This window comes from Xiphophorus maculatus, chromosome 6 (assembly GCF_002775205.1).
Source record: "Xiphophorus maculatus strain JP 163 A chromosome 6, X_maculatus-5.0-male, whole genome shotgun sequence".
Lineage (NCBI taxonomy): Eukaryota > Metazoa > Chordata > Actinopteri > Cyprinodontiformes > Poeciliidae > Xiphophorus > Xiphophorus maculatus.
In genome coordinates this window covers 16092526-16109497 of record NC_036448.1, presented here as the reverse complement: position 1 = coordinate 16109497, position 16972 = coordinate 16092526, and the positions used below count along the sequence as shown (strand labels likewise).

The 16972-nt window shown below is 35.8% G+C and overlaps 1 protein-coding gene across 1 annotated transcript; it reads left to right on the top strand.

The window, feature by feature from the left end:
- The first annotated feature begins 6410 nt into the window (after positions 1 to 6410).
- LOC102224390 (desmocollin-2-like) lies at positions 6411 to 16527 on the top strand. The gene is made up of 16 exons (XM_023335732.1): positions 6411 to 6687; positions 6844 to 6934; positions 7101 to 7309; positions 7520 to 7624; positions 8351 to 8506; positions 9047 to 9188; positions 9274 to 9428; positions 9554 to 9688; positions 10190 to 10375; positions 10499 to 10746; positions 10907 to 11049; positions 11987 to 12208; positions 12828 to 13049; positions 14918 to 15033; positions 15145 to 15459; positions 15883 to 16527. Exons 1-16 carry the CDS (start codon positions 6649 to 6651, stop codon positions 16078 to 16080), a joined length of 2682 nt encoding a protein of 893 aa, XP_023191500.1. The 5' UTR covers positions 6411 to 6648; the 3' UTR covers positions 16081 to 16527.
- The last annotated feature ends 445 nt before the right edge of the window (positions 16528 to 16972 follow it).

Sequence of the window (16972 nt, the reverse complement as noted above, 5' to 3'; positions counted from 1 at the left end):
CATTCTACCTCCTATAAAACGCTACAGAATGCTGCTTCTGAACTCCCGATAAGTATCCCGTAATGTTGCTACATCTTATTAATAAGGGTAAAGCTATATAGAAACATTGTAAAAACTGACAGCCCCAAATAAAATGTCCGTTTCTATGTTTTTCAGTCGTTTTAAATTGTCCTGGCTGTTCTCAAATTTGTCAGCATTTATTTAGCTCATGCCTGTAAATAGACTTTTAGCTTTAAGGGTTTGAACTTTCCTTTCTCCGTTGTAAGACTTAAAGTTTACTACAAATAACGAAATTCATGTTACAAAATAAAAAGAAGTGACTTCAAAATAAAATGTTGTAACATGAAACCTAAAACCTAAAGTTAAATGACCACCCCTGTTTAACACAAGGTCAAAAAATTTGTTGATTTAGTCACTGGGTAAAACTGTAATAGTTGTAATTTTTTATTTCATTTTATTTTGTTTTTTGACATTTCTACTTTGAAATTTAGAACACTCAACTCTTTTTTTTTTTTTTTTTTGCTTTTGCAAGGATAAGCAGTGTGGACAATGCATAGACGGACTGATGAATGGATGAGTGTTTTTGTTTTTGTATGAGTATTTCATTTTTTTAGTAGTTCCTGGTCATTTTGACCTTTTGTCCTTACATACCTTTTGATTGTTTTATATTTAATTTTTTTGAGTATAGATTAGTGCTACCCAGGCATGAATTTGCATCCACCAGCTGCATTTTTGACAGTCACTTTGTCAATTTAAAATAATTTCCTGGATTCTTATAGATTACTGCCTGGACAATATATATATATAACTCCAGTTAGTGTTATCTATTAGAAAGGAGTCACTTAAAGTAATTTAGATTTATTCCAGAGTCATATTTTGTAAGATTTAAAAAAAAAAGTAAAGCATTTTTTATTTAAGTATTCTAGCACTGGGTACAAATGAATTGATCTGAGATTTGGTCATTTTTATGACCATTAATCTCCGTCATGTGTGAAAATACCTAAGTAAATTGTCTATTATTTGCATTTGTATGTTTAATTCTAGCCTAAAAATAGCTGTTAAAAGAAGAACTTTCTACTGAAACTCATCAGTCTATTCTTGTTCTGAGAAACGAAGGCTATTCCATGAGAGAAATACTAAAGATCTCATACAACAGTGTGTGCTCCTCCCTTCAAAGAACAGCAAAAACTGGATCTTACCAGAGTGGGAGAAGTGATAGGTCCTACCACACAACTGAGCAGTAGGATAAGCACATTAGAGCCATTAACTTGTGCAAGGTGTTTCAGGAAGCATTGGGTGAAATTACCTCAAATTATTTCAACAAACTGACAGCTAGAATTCCAAAGGTCTCTAAGGCTATTATGGCTGCAAATGGAGGATTATTTCATGAAAGCAAAGTTTGAAGGACATAATTATTACTTCAAGTGCAAATCATAATTTTTTAACCTAGTAACCTTGTGATCTTGCCAATATTTTCTTCTCATCTTGCAACTCGTCTGACTAATAAAATGTGTTTTCTTGAAAGAACAAAATATTTCTTTGGTGACAAACTGTTATGTGGTAGTCTATATTATTCATTTCTTGTTCTGTAAATTCACATTTTCAAAACCCTTGATACCAAAAACCATCTCTAAAGCTGATTGTCCAATGATTTATGAATACTTTCAGTCTTCCAATTTTTGCCGAAAATATTTGCTCCTGGAGGCCTAGACCAGAAATGAGAATGGAGGGGCAGACAGTATAGTGTATGCAATATAAGGGACAGAATAAAAAAGGAATAGAAAAATAAAATTTGCACCCCTTCAGAGCATGTCATTTATTTTTTTCTCTGAAATGCCTCCACAAAAATATCCATATAATTATGTCTAGCGAAAGAAGGGAGCACATTTATAGGGGTGGCTGTTGCCCCCCTTTGCCCACCCTTCAGTTGCACCACTGACATCTGGTTAAGCCAAAAGGAACTTTAAGAAATTGTCCATGCTTGATCCTTTCCACTGACACCTTTTTTTAAAGTAAATACAGAATTTGAGAAGTGGTAAAATGAATTATTTTTATATTGTAACTCTATCAACATATCTTTCGAATAGTGAAGGTTTTCTTAGCATCTGTGTAACGAATTCATTTCGCAAACTTGCCAGCAGAGGGCCTTGGGCTGCTTTTGGCCGTTCCTGGAATCCTCTGTAGATAACATGCATTACACGACTTTTTTGTATTGTGGAAAATTACCTACTTCTGTTCTGACAATGGAGCATTGTTTTAATATTGTCCTCTAAAATCTGAAGGGATTCATTACTTCTTTAGAAAATCTTTTTAAAGTTAAAAAAATAATAATAATAACATTGGTCTCATTACTCATATGGTGTAAAATTACATTTTTTGAAAATGAAAGTAGAATTACATCCTTTCAATTTTTAGTTAATATCAGATCATGGTTAAACTAAAAAAAGAAAAGAGAACTGAGTTTGTTTGACCAACATTTTCTCACTAGTGTGTTAAATGTCACCAGAGTTCATGAAATTCTAAATGTGAGATTCACAGATTGTTGAGCCATCAACTTTGGCAGTGCTGGACCAAGCTATATGCACGTTTGAGTTTATGCAGCTGTAGTGTTCTTGATTTTAGTGTAAAAGCTGAAATTTATAAAAGGAAGAAGGAAACTACTCACTAAGCATGTCATAATGCTTAAAAACACACTCTCCCATGATAAATGGTATGCTATGGGAAATACAATATCGGTTTCATCTTGCTTAATTGAGCATGTAGCTTCAGAGTAATCCTCAGACATTAATCATTTTAGTCACTAAGAAAATTTTGTTTTTCATTGTATTTCTTAATCATGTTAATCTCTAGTTGAATGGTGATTTTGGTGGAGCCATAGTGTGTGACAAAGTTACAAAAAAGTGTGAAACAGAAACGTATTAGATAGTAATGAGGTGTGTCTTTTAGAATGGGTTAATTAGACGGTATTTAACATTGCTACCATAATCCAGATGAGCAAGTCTATTATATGCAATAGGTGTGTTTCAAGGCATTCAAGTTAAAGGAAGGAACCAAACCACTTTTTTTTTCAATCCTAAAAGCTTTGAACATAGCTAAATTCATTCCGGAGACACACTCAGTAACTGTTACTAGTTTACCTTAAAAGCCCACTTTATTTTGTGGTTGAGATGGATACATTATTCTCCACTTTGGTTTGTAGAGGTACAGGTACCATAGAATTGCACAAAAATCCGTGAGGGACGGCGGAGTTCCTGCTCGAAGTTCCGTGAAAGAGGCGTAAGGAGCCTCGTGCCAGAAGCCCATTAAAATGCCGTCTACATCATTTTTAAACTGTGTGATTGTGAGCGTGAGTGGGAATAAAAATAGCAATAGGTGTTTTGTTCCATATAACACAGTAGGAGTGTAACAGGTAAACCTTCTATGGATGCAAACTCGACTAAAAACCCACCTGTTTAGGATTGTATTTGAAGCGTAATCAATTACAAATTTATTGATGGAACCTGACTTAATGTAGTGTTTTGATTGTTGATTCTATGTTGCATTGTGTTTCTGTGTTTGATATGATGTAAAGCACTTTGAAATGCCTTGCTGCTGAAATGTGCTATACAAATAAAATTTGATTGATTGATTGATTGTAGATGCAGATGTTACAGAGGCCTTAGCTCCAGTTAACTGACATAAAAAAAAAGGTGGAGCAACTTTACAACACACAACACAAATTTAGGTATGGCATGTACTGGCATGGCATGTGCTCCAAGTACTGAGCAATAACTGATTGCAAAAGTTAACGAATGTCATTATGATTGTTGCAAAACATTCTTTAAGCAGTACATAAACAGCCGATGAAGATTTGAATGCCGTAGTTCCTTCAAGAAGTATTCATACTTAATGGGCATTTTTTGTATTTTGTCATGTTACGACCACAAACTTTAATATATGTTTTTGAAAGTTTATGTTCAAGAGCAAATCAAAGTGCACATAATTGTAAAGTGACAGAAAAACAAAATCCCTGTTTTTTTTAGGTTTTTGCAAATGAAATTTGGAAAGTGCGGTGTGTGTATTTGCAGATCACCTTTCAATCCAACTGCAGCAGCAAAATGTGTATTAAAAAGAGGAAAAAATTAAATAAAGCTTGCAGAGAATGTCCTAAATCATAACACAATAAATGTACTGTAAGTCGACATTTCCACTGTTTGCTTTTGTTCATGACTGTGCAGACATGTACACAATGCCTTTGTGTATTTAGTCACTTATTGTACTGCACATTCTACACAGTGTGTATACAAATCTTGCCTCTAAATTCCATTGGGCTTCACTTTACATTGACAATGAAGACAGTTGATTCAACTTAGTTTATCTGGTTTCTAGTATGTCTCTATTTGTAAACTGAATTTCATGGCTTTCCCTCTTTACAAAATAGCTCCAACTGATTCAGATTGAATGGAGCATCTGTAGAGATAATTTTTCTTGAATTGCCGTACATTCTCAGTTCAATTTGGGTCTAAATGGTGACTAGCCCTTTTTTTTTTTACCATGAATATGCTTTGATCAAAATGATTACATTGTGGCACTTATGTGTTCAGAATTTTTACCCTGCTAAAAAGGAAACCTCTTTCACTTTTGCAGCCACTGAAATATTTTCTGCCAGTATTGTATTTCACTCTATCCATCTTCACATTAGTTACAACCATATCATAATTCTGCCATCAAAGTGACAGTAGTATGTTCAGGACTATGCACAGACTTAACGTTTCCTTCACTGTTATCATATTAGCATGTATCCGAACAAGTTCTGCTTTTGTCTATTCTGACAAGATGGGTTTTTCTTGACACTCTTCAGTAAAGGATAGATTTGTAATGGACAGCCATATCTTTGTACATTTGCAGTTGATCAATACTTTAATTTTCAGATAAAGGAATAAGCAGTACTCTTTTCATTTTCAAAGTTCGGTATACTGTTTTATAGCCCAATCAAACAGTAAACTTCGACACACCTTCAACCCAGACCTGTCTGTTACTTGGTCTACACAATGTTCTCTGGCAAACCTTAGCTCACATGTATCACAATAGCCTCAAAGCAAATAACCCAGAACAAGGAGTATAGGGTGGTGTTCTTCTCTGGGCGTATATCCAGGAAAAAGGAACATGTCAGATGTCATCGTCAGAGACATCTGACATCATATTAATTACTGTTCAGAATAGAGGGAGTTGAGAACAGTCTGCCTTCAAGCTTTTGGTGTCACACTGCCTGCTGTCATACCAACGTGTCAGTGAAAATAGTGTGACGCAAGCGCTGACACACACCGAAACAGCAAGAACAATTCCTGGCCAGGTGTGTTAGTTAAAACCATTTAGTCATGTTGTGTTTGCCCAGACAACTGACTCACTGCTCACTTTCTTCAAAGTCAACAAAAGTTGGGATACCTAAACAATTTAAAAGAAACGTGCTTTAACTTTTCTTTTGTTGGTGTTTTGTATCCCTCCATGAGTGGTTCAGCTACAAGGAAAAGAACTGAAAGACACACAAACAGAATATTGCTCACTTTCTAAACAAGAAGAAAACTAAGAATAGTGAAAAACTTTTATTTTAGCCTGTGACAAACTACAGAAAAGATCATTTGCTCAGAGTTTTTTGCGTTTTCACCAGACTCACAGCTACTTCTCCTTTCATTATGTCCACACCCATGACCCACAGAAGGCCGTCTTCCTGACATTTTTCTCACCTTTCCTGTTCTAGCCCCCCACCTCCTCAACTGCCCATGCATTTCTAAACAAGCTCTACCCCATATACTAGATTCCCTGGGGATTTTCTCTTCATATAATTGCGACTGGCCCCTTAGTTTTATCTATAGTTTACAGCGATAGTGAGCGTTTTGTGGTGGGAAAACATCCTCCCTCATGACAGATTCCATTCAACCTCACATTCCTGTGGTGTTAAATAAAGAGCCCAGCACTGATCCCTCTTGCCAGAAAGTTTGAGTGAGCCTGCAGAGGAGGAGGAGTCAGTAGGGGTCAAGCTGTGTACATACCAGGGAGAGGTTTTTTAAAGTCGAATAAACTTGGATTTTCTGTGGTTTGTGAGAGAGGAACACAGCTATTTACACGTTTAATATACCCCCCCTTGAAAGTTAATATATTTAATCAAATATCAAAATTCTTTAGTGTAGATATCTGACTTCAAAAATCACCTGTTGAACTTCATTATAACATTGAGAGTTTTAGTGAGTTTTAGTTGCAGAAAGGGGCTTCAGTCCATTCAAAACGTGGACAATGTTTCCCCCTGCTGGCAAGAAATAAATGCAAAAAAGAAAAAAAAAATGCCACGACATAAGTTAGTTGCAAAAAGGAGGTATGCCCTACCCTGGACTCAATAATACACCACCCTAAGGTGCTCCTCTGAGATATCGTTCCGTTCAGGGCGTGTCCCTCTAGGTGTGACTGTCTGGAGTGTGTGCCATTAGAGGCTGGAACGGAGCAGAACAAAGCGGTCCGCCCACGCACATTGGAACAAATCGGAGAAAGGGACGGGTGACAAATCAACTAATAGCGAGATCTAAGAACAGCTGTCATTATTTGAGCAAGAGAGCAACTCCAGGTGGACTTTCCTTGAGTCGCTCCGGGACAAAGTCCGACTGCCTGTACTCTAAAATGACAAAGGTTCTCATTTACCCTGTCTTGTCGCTGCTGGTGAGTCTTTTAAGAGCATTTTATTCATACCGTTACTTAATTTAAGTGCTTGTCAACATTGTTTTCTGAAAAGCTAAGCATGAATAAGTGTGGATAACCCGACTCAGTTTAAAGCGACTGCTGAAGCTTAAAAGATCGACTTGGTTTCCTTCTCAGATCCTTTCCTGTGTGGAGTCATGTTATATTCCTGACTCTCTCCACGTCGTTTCGCCACAAAACATTCCAGTTGGATACCAGATCACAAAAGGTACCTCTATACAGTCTGTCTATAATAACTACGTATTATGCTTTGTATAATGGATTGATCTGGCTTAGTTTTTTGAAAAGAGAGAGGGAGAGAGACTTTCTTCTCTTTCGACATATTATATATTTATTTATTTATTTATTTATTTATTTATTTATTTATTTTTTAGTTGAAGCTGTTGGCTGTGACCCCAAGACACTTCGTTTAACCGTGGAGGACCCTAGCTTTACGATACAAAGCAATGGGGTAATAGTAGCACTAAGTCCTGTCTCTGTGGCAACCAGAGGGCGGACATTTTCTGTGAGGGCTCAGGACAATAGTGGGCCGGAAAGTGAGATGGAAGTTCACCTTGTCTGCAGTACAAAGCAGGAAACAAATGTAAGAAAGTTGCAAATGCTTCACTAAAAAAAAAAAAGTACATATATATATATCCACTGCTCAAAAAAATAAAGGGAACACTTAAACAGGTGTTTAACACTTAAAGTGTTCCCTTTATTTTTTTGAGCAGTGTATATATATATACAATTAATAATATTATTAATAATATTATTAATTGTCATTAATAATAATAATTTATTTACATTACAGGAAAATGGCCAAGTAATTTTGAAGCGCACAAAAAGACGCTGGAGTCCTCCCCCCATCAACATACTGGAGAATGACATAGGGCCTTTCCCGAAATTCTTGGAAACGGTATGTTCAATGTATATATATATTCTGTACTATGGCTAGGGCACAAAGTTGACAGGGAGGGTCAGAGGAAGATAAGTATAGGGAAATACAGGAGATGACAAAAGATTAAAAGAAATACAATACAACACCTTAGAAAAATTACTATAATACTGTAGCTGCTGTTCAATGACCACACAACATAATTCCAGGGGCCAAAAGTATCCCACTGGGAAACAAATTTGGATGGTTTTGTCCTCCATATGGACTTATAATGCAATAAAGTTAAAAAAGACATTTAGACAATTATCACAAGCTTTTTGGCTGTGAATTTGTAATAGCAAACAGTCCAACAAACAACAAATAATATTTTAAATATAAAATGCAGCTATTAGGAAACAAGCTTCAGCTTGCATTCAGAAATGTAGCTTTGTTGCTAAACAGTACACAATGATTAAATTCGGTCAGATTTTGAAACATAGGTTCAGAATTTATTGACATTGCCATCGAATCAACTGCAAAAATCAGTAAAACCATATTATCACTGAAAATTCTATAATTCTAATATTTTTCTGAGGATAAGCGATACAGAAAGATGGAACATGAAAATGTGGGTCAATCATTATAAAATTTAACAATCTCATATTTTTCTAATATTGTGCAGTTCTTGTATGCAGTGTTATTTTCACAATCAATTGCTTGTAAAGTTGATGTTATTTCAAGATATTTAATTTCTTTTCTCTATTATAGATTGTTTCAGATTCAGAAGCCAATCACAATGTGTACTACACCATTGAAGGACCTGGTGTGAACCTGGACCCATCTGGCATTTTTAGCCTTGACAGTGCTAGTGGGGCTCTGAAAGTGCACAGAACATTGGACCGAGAAATGATTGCACAGTATACAGTAGGTTTTGTAGATAGTCCACCTCTCACCTTTTTCATTTGATCTCAACCTGCCTTATTTACTTAATTTTATATTCTATCTCTGAAATTAATTTCTTTTACTAAAACTAGTAATTCATTTTTTATTATTATTTCAATGATTACTTTATTAGTTCATTTCAAATTAAATACATTTGTACAATGCAACATAAAAAATCAAATGAGCTTGTTTTTCTGATTTCTGAAAAATGATAATGTAACAGTTAAACATGAGTGAATTGCAAAAAAATTACACTTAGAAGTTTCATAGACACTTAAAAGTCTCAAATTGGAGTAGTCTTATATATTTCTAATATTATATAAGAAAACATTCTCTATTAAGCCACAAACAGATATACAGTAAAAATACAGTGTCTTAAATTTCAACCTTTATTCTTCTTTGTGTACCTTTTTTGGTTTAAGGCATTTTTGTTTACTATTTTGATGGTAAATATTAGTTCAGCTATCAGTTCTTTTTGGCATATTAATATTTGATCGTGCTGAAATACGTGTATGTTTACAGCTAAGGATTAATGCTTTGGACAAAGTATCCCATGAGCCAAGAGATTTGCCTTTGGACATTGTAGTAAAAGTGGACGATGTAAATGATAATGCGCCAGTGTTCCAAGGCAAGCTTGAGTTTTCTGTGCTTGAGCAAACCTTAGGTAAGGAGACGCAAACATTCAATGATCATGACATATGAAACCCGCTCTGTAAACATCCTCTGACTAACCATGTTATCCACCATAGCTGAGGTGGTGGGGAAAGTGAATGCCACAGACAAAGATGATCCCGAAACAGACCATGTGAGGATCAGATACAAGCTCATTAATGGGTTGGATTTTTTTGCCATCAACGCAGAAACCGGTGTTATCACCACAATCTCTAAGAACCTGGACCGAGAGGTGAGCCCTGCCATCGCATTGAAGTTGTTTGATTTTGTTTCTTTAAATTTAACATGCTAGCTTAAATCCATCTCCTATTTCACCACTTGACTTTTTTTCCCCTTTTTGTTATGTTTTATTTTAAGACAAAAGATACGCATTTGGTTACTATAGAGATCAGAGATTTGAAGGGTGCACCAATGGGTCTTTCTAACACTGCTACCGCAACAATCACCTTGAAAGACATCAACGACAACCCACCAACTTTCACCCAAAGTTCAGTAAGTGCTTAGAACCTAAATAAACATAATATTAGTAATAGATAAATAATTGGATGAATAATTATTTTCAAAACATGATAATGTTGAGTGAAAACATCACAATTTAATGTTACACAAAAAAAACAACAACTTTAAGACAAAAATGTGCTGCTGGATTGTATTTGAAACAGAACAAGGATTACTCATACTACTACTAAAATATAAACAAATTGCAATTATAATGTTTGATGCTCTAATATATAAAATTATAATCAAATATAATGGATGAACCCCTGCTGAACAGCCACATTTGCCGTATTTGCATACAAAGCAATACTTTTGTTTTGTATACAAGGACAAAGTATCCACGCCTTACTATTGTCCCCTGCCATGAAGTGTGCATGACAGAAAATAGTTGTTGTGGTAGCCTCATGTATTTTTGAAAACCTTTCTTTACCTAACTGCCAGTAGCCAGCTCATGTCTAATTCAAATAAAATATATGTATTTTTTTCTTTCTGCAGTATAAAACTACAGTTCCAGAGAATGAGGGTGAAAAACTTCTCCTGAGAATTCCCGTGAAAGACAAAGATTTAATAAACACACCCAACTGGATTTCCAAATTTGTCATCACGAAAGGAAATGAAAATGGAAACTTCAGGATTGACACTGATCCCAAAACAAATGATGGGCTTCTTTATGTTACAAAGGTGAGTTTGATGTCAAACTTATGAATTTCTTAGTACTTATACAGTTTACTCATATTTTTCACAGGAAATCAATTTTTATTTCTAGCTTTTTATTTTCTTCTTATGCCTCTCTCCATTTTCCAGCCCTTAGATTATGAGAAGACCAAGAATGTAATGCTTGAGATTTCGGCCCAGAATCAAGAAAAGTTGGTTGGAGCCAGTACCAACTGGATGTCCATCCCTGTGGAGGTTGCTGTCACCGACATTGATGAAGGCCCAGAATTCCTTCCTCCTACTGTTCGCTACACTGTCAAAGAGAACATACCAAATGGCACAGTGATTGGGACGTACAAAGCTACTGATCCGGAGACCAAGAGCAGTGATGGCATATTGTAATCATTTTTATAAATTATTTTAAATAAGGTTTAAGCGGATTGACATGAATACAGCAAATGTATAAGGGTTCCTTAAAATGTTGGTCTCTTGAACAACAGAATTCAGACCTTTCTTAAATATGTGGACCAGTGACGCATGCTCTGTATTATTTTCCAGGTATTACAAGGTGTCTGATCCAGGATCATGGGTTGGAGTGAACAGCAATACTGGAGAGCTGACAGTTACGAACACCATTGACAGAGAGTCCCCTCTTGTCCAGGATGGGATTTACAACATCACTGTAAAGGCTGTTGATGCCAGTAAGTTGTTGCATTGTTCACCATGTAGAAAGCAGTGTGAGGAAAAATCTGTTTCTATGTTGTTGTTGTTTTTTTTTTTTACTATGTCAAAACACCAGTATTTAACTAAGGAAGCAATCAAAGCCTTCTCTGTTTGTTAGTCCTTTCATGGATGGTATACAGAGACACTGCAAAAACCGTTTAATTATGTGCCACTTATTTGGACTCTAGTGTGCTACTCCAGCCATTATCCAAAGAATATCCAGAGGATAATGGCTGGATCATGGTTAACAGAGAAGATTTGAATAGGAAAGTCTGGAACAACTATGACCAGAGAAAGGGCCAAAAAGTCAGAATTTGTGTGTTTATTTATTCTTTTTTAATTCTGTACTTGAAAGTTACAAAATATGAAGCCTCTTTTTATTTTTAAAGTATATATTTGAACTCCACCCCCCAAAAAACAAAAACAAACAAAAACATTTTATTCCTTAAAACAGATTAGAAAAGAATCCCTACTGAAGTCACTATAATTAGTGTGTGGAAGAATTAATGATGGATGTTTGCCAAAACACACAAAGATTTTGTGTTTTTGAAGAAAGCTTGTTATACTCATGTTGTACAGGTTGTTCTTCCTTCTTCCTTCTAACTCCGTTGTGATGACTGATCCGCATCCGATAAATGCTGTTTATGATGAAAGCCACACCTTTCTACTTGTCTGAACGTACTGTCTTTGTTTTATCTGAAAACATCTGTTGAATAGTTTCTATATTCCTGGGGAATGACTCAGATGATCTTACCAGATCTGACTGGTACTTCTTTAATGGGGAAAGTTGTAATCGGTTTCATTGGGATCACAAAGATAGGGGGAAAAAGAAATCTCATGACGTTATGGGTTTTGTGCAGACATGTTCATGTTTTTTTTCCATCTGATAACTAATGGAATACCTTCAAATTTCAGCCTCCAAATCAGGAACAGGAACAGTTATCCTTGTCATAGAGGATGAAAATGACAACAAGCCAACAATCCCAAATAAATTGACGATGTGTAAAAAACCGGATGGCAGTCTGAATTCCCTGGTGGTTGTGGCTCAAGACAATGACCTCAGTCCATTTTCCAGCCCCTTCAGCTATTCCATGCCAGCAAAACACGATGGAAATTGGGATGTGTCTCCATACAATGGTTGGTACCAATGTTGTGTGTTTTAAGTCAGAACAGCAGATGTTTGGGCTGTATGGGTGCTCATCAACATAGCACTGATACGGACATTCGCTAAGGATTCATAAATATTCATGCGGTAGTAGACAAAGTTTCATCAGGTTAAAAACTAATTTTAAGGAAGTCTGCTAATTAGTTAGGGCAGAATTTTGCAGGGTTTTTAAGCAAGTTGTTCCTGAGTATTTATTGTATGCATAGAAGTTGCACTTTGTTACACTTTAAAGATTTGTCCATATCGAAACAATTTTTTTTTTACTCCCTATGTTTAAGAGCTTTTCATTAACAAGAGACATGTATGAAATGTCTTTATCCAAACGAATGACTCAAAATATGTGGGATGTAGTTTCTGAAATACACCAGAAACAGATAAAAAGGCAGAAAGCATGTGACATTTTGGCTCTAAATAAACATTCAAAAGCTATTACTACTCCCAAGTTAGACATTGAAGCTAGAGATGGCTCTTACATTGCTTCACATGGGTTAAATTTATAACCCATGAGGGGGCATGAGGGGTTGTTTTTACATTTATGGCAATATAAAAGCTTCTAAAAAATGTCTGTTTTTAATTTTGTTTCCTCTCAAGGAACGGCGGCTCAGCTGATGCAAAGGAAAGAACTTCCTCTAGGGTTTTACAAGGTCTCCTTCATCGTAAAAGATCTGCAGGGAATTGGTGATACTCAGACTACGACAGTAAGGATCTGCCAATGCATGAACGGAGCATGCATAAAAAAAGGTCGCTCTATCGAATTGGGGCCACTGGGTATCCTGACCTTGTTGCTGCCCCTGTTCCTCCTCCTGCTGCTCTGTGAGTGCTTTACTATTATGTTACTAGTAGATCAGTGCGGACTTCCTCTGTGGTGATAATAAAAAATCCAAAGAAAGATGTAGTTGAATGGTTCATTAAAATTTAGTGTGGGATTCTGTAAAGTTAATATCTGTAAGAGATCAATTACCTGATATTGCGAAGCACAGATCTGTGAGAGGTTAGCAGCTAGTGGTTTAACTTGATATAGCTATGTTAAGCATATTAATTTGAAAGTGTTCAGTAAACTGTGCTGTTGAAGAGATCACATAAAAGTAAAAAATGGGGGAAAAGTATCTTCTCTTACTCTCTCGTTGAGGCACCTATAAAAGTTTTAGTTACTGGCTCTCTTGAGGTGCATAATATTTGAAAATCTTGCAATAGTAATAATATTGGTAAATATTGCAACAATATAAGTTGCGATATATGCATATTTGTTTCCTTCTTTTCTTTCTCGTCTGTGCTTCCTACACTCTGTGACCATCCATCACATAGAGAAATATGTGGTATATTCACAATACGTTTTGCAGCATTCTATCTCTCAGTCTGCCTGATTAGCCATGAGTCCGTTAGGATAAATGTCAAAGATTTACAAGATCTGAAAAGCACATGAACTAACCTTCTCTGATAATATTTCACAAATTTCAACTTGTATTATTGAGTATTTCCCTCGCTTTACAATAACACTTTCCTAAAAAACAGAAAGATACAGGTGGATATGTAGTCTATGATAAATCACCTACAAAACAACATTGAACCTACTTTGCCTTCTGTTAGTGATGTTAGTTTAACATGAGGTCACAAACTAATTATTATTGTCATGACATATATATATATAATATCTATATATATAGATAGGTATATATAGATATATATCTGTGTATTATTTTATTTATTTATTTTATGTCAAACACCCCTAGTGTTAACTAATGTACTTTTAGCATGGTTCCATGAATGTTTGGCTGAGAAAAGAGCACGTTTAAATATTTGCAGATCAGATATTTTCTTATCTAGAATAGTTTTACCTGTTACCATAGAAGTGAATGTGAATAAACCACTCAGCCACTGTTTGCTAAAAGCAAAAGCTACTACTGTCTATAGCTTTTGAGCACATTTCTTTAATCATACTTATATTTATGTGATTAATAATAGTGAACAAACCTTCTGATAAATCAACCTTTTATGCTGATATCAGCATGCTGAGCTGCTAACTCCATTTTGCCACTCCTTGTCGGGACAAGGAGTGGCAAAATGGACTTCAGAATGTACCAGTAGTTTCAAAAATGCTGCTATTGTCAATGCTGTAAATATTTGAAAATGGTTAGAGAAGCAGCCCTCGTGTACAACAAAATCACACTGTAGCTATTTAATTTAGCATGTTGTGGTAATTTATAAATTATGAGCAGAGCCTACAAATTGTGGGTTTTTGAGAAACTTAAAGTTCTCATCAACAGCTTAATATAGGAAAGATTTACATGATGAAACAAGGTTAAAAACAAAGCATGGGGACATTTTAATAACTTATACTAGCAGCACTGTTAGCATATTTAGCATTACTAACCAACCATAGCCTCTCTAGTTATTTTCTCATTTGTAAACATTCATATTGTGTCTGAGCCTTCCAGTGGCATGAACCTGCCTTTTTAAAAACAGATGGAGTTTGAAAGTGCAAAAGAATAAAATAACAATAGCAATGATATGTTCCAGGTGTAATTGCAGCAGTTTTTCTGTAGCACTTCAGATAACTTGAACCATTTCAAGTATTTGCTAAATCAAATGCTTAAGCTTAAAAGAGCTAAAGGTGACGTGTCTGGCAAGTGCTAAACCTTCCAGCAATCTAAAGATTTCTTCTGTTTTCTATAACATTACAGGTTTACTGATGTTCTCTTCTTGCACTACAAAGTCAGAGAAGGTTCCACTTGACGATGAAGGATTCAGTAGTGGAATCCTCCTTCCATCGAACACAGAGGCCCCCGGCGATGAAGTGGTAAACCTTTTGCCACCATGTTGGAGATTAGAAAACCCACTGCTACCTTAATTTATTCGTTTAGCTTTGCATGATTTATTAACTCATGGTTTGCTTTGCTTTGCTTTTCAGGATTCCTCGGCTTTTACCAGCACTTCATTTGAGCAGGCAGTAAAAGGTTCAGTCAAGGGCACTCTAATGAGCCCTGGATGGCTGGGAAACAAAAGCACAAGCACAATTGGAGGCCATAGTGTGCATGAAAATGGATTCCAACAATCCTTCGGTCTTAATACAGTGAATACTCATAATATGTCCTCTAGCCAGTTTGATCAGTACGGTCAGCATGTTGAGAGTAAACATCTAAGAAATGGCATGGATTCTGATCAATACATTAAGGACAATGCTCTATATCGTACTTGGCTGACACATGACCTTTATCTGAAAAAGGTAAGACTTGGGGGAAAAACAAAAAAAAATATGCAAAATCAGTTTTTGATTTTTTTTTTTTTTAAATTTATGTAGGAGTGTAAATTAGCTAATTTTTTTCAAAAGACAAACTGAAGCTGAACAGAAAGTTTTTACTTTGTAAAATTTAATAAATCTAGCGTTTGCTGTAAGACCTAAAGAAACTCCCATTTGTAATATAATTTTGTTCTGTAAGCTGTGTTGGTCTCCTCGGTGAACTTTAATATTTTTTCTGTGAAAAAATAATGTTTCTGCAGCTTGTTGGTTGTAATATCAGACGGCCAGTCATATCCTGAGGGCTGTCTTGTTTTATCACTTTGTGTAATATGGTACCTCTTATCATCCAGGTTTAGTCCACACACAGTAACACACTACCTCTCTCTCCCTGCTACTTTGATCTTACAGAAACTGGCCCACATGGGAAGAGAGAGGGACGAACGCTATGCCAGTGATGTCATGCACTCCTATGACTACGAGGGGAACGAGTCCGTCCATGGCTCCGTGGGATGCTGCAGTGAGCAAGGCGACAAAGAAAATCTCGACTTTTTGAACACACTTGGGCCAAAGTTCAAAACTCTTGGAGAAGTCTGTACAAAGAGATGAAAAAAGATAATGAAGTGGTTTAGGTTTACTTTTCATTGTACAAGATTTAGATGCCTGGGTTATGAATGCTTGGTATGGTGCTGAATGTTTATCATGTTAGTGTTTCATTATGACATTTTGGATTTTTTTTTCTTTTTTGGTAGAAGTCTTTTGCACTGTAAACAAAGCAGTTGTCAGTTTCAGACAAGCCATGTGACGCTTTCCTTTGTGGTAATTTCCTCCTAAAGCCTTGGTTATGTTCAAATTGAGATGTATATGAAGATAATTTCAAGCTCAATATCTGTTTATAATGACTTGATTGTTTAGCTTTTATTAATCTTGTGTTCACAGAGAAAAATGTATTTTTATTGTCAGTTTTGTACCTATAGTTTCTGAGGTATTTTATTCTATTTTTGGCTGACATTTCACACAGTGTTCTATGTATAAAACAATTTTTTTTTAAATACGTGCAGACTTTGGGATTCTGTTGTTTGACTTTTGGTAATTTTCCACTGCAAGCTTGTTAATTTTTTTTTGTTTGTTTCATGCACTAATTATGTGTGCAGGCACATTCCACTCGCAACGGAATGTGTTTACAGTTGTCTGGGTGTAGTTTCTGCTGAGTGTCAGTGGGATTATTGCAACATTCTGAGACAACGAGTTTGCGAAAATCAACGCAAGGGCGTGAACAGAAGGGGCGGGGTGTGACACTGCCGTCAACTGATTCCCACTGTTCAGACATATGCAGGGTCAGACCCTTCAGTAAGATATCCATAAAGCTGCTTGCTTGAAGGGGATCAAATATTTATTGTCAAGCATTTTTTAGTTTTGTTGTCTGGTTTAGATTTAAATGAGCTGAAAAGAATAAATTCAAGTAAGATCTGAAGTAGAGATAATCAATGTGGTTTCTGTA

Bases quoted from the DNA above. Each gene is read 5' to 3' on its own strand.
- LOC102224390 (XM_023335732.1), top strand. From the start codon at position 6,649: ATGACAAAGGTTCTCATTTACCCTGTCTTGTCGCTGCTG. The intron at 8,507-9,046 runs GTAGGTTTTGTA...GTATGTTTACAG, and splicing joins AAATGATTGCACAGTATACA to CTAAGGATTAATGCTTTGGA. The intron at 15,460-15,882 runs GTAAGACTTGGG...TTGATCTTACAG, and splicing joins ATGACCTTTATCTGAAAAAG to AAACTGGCCCACATGGGAAG.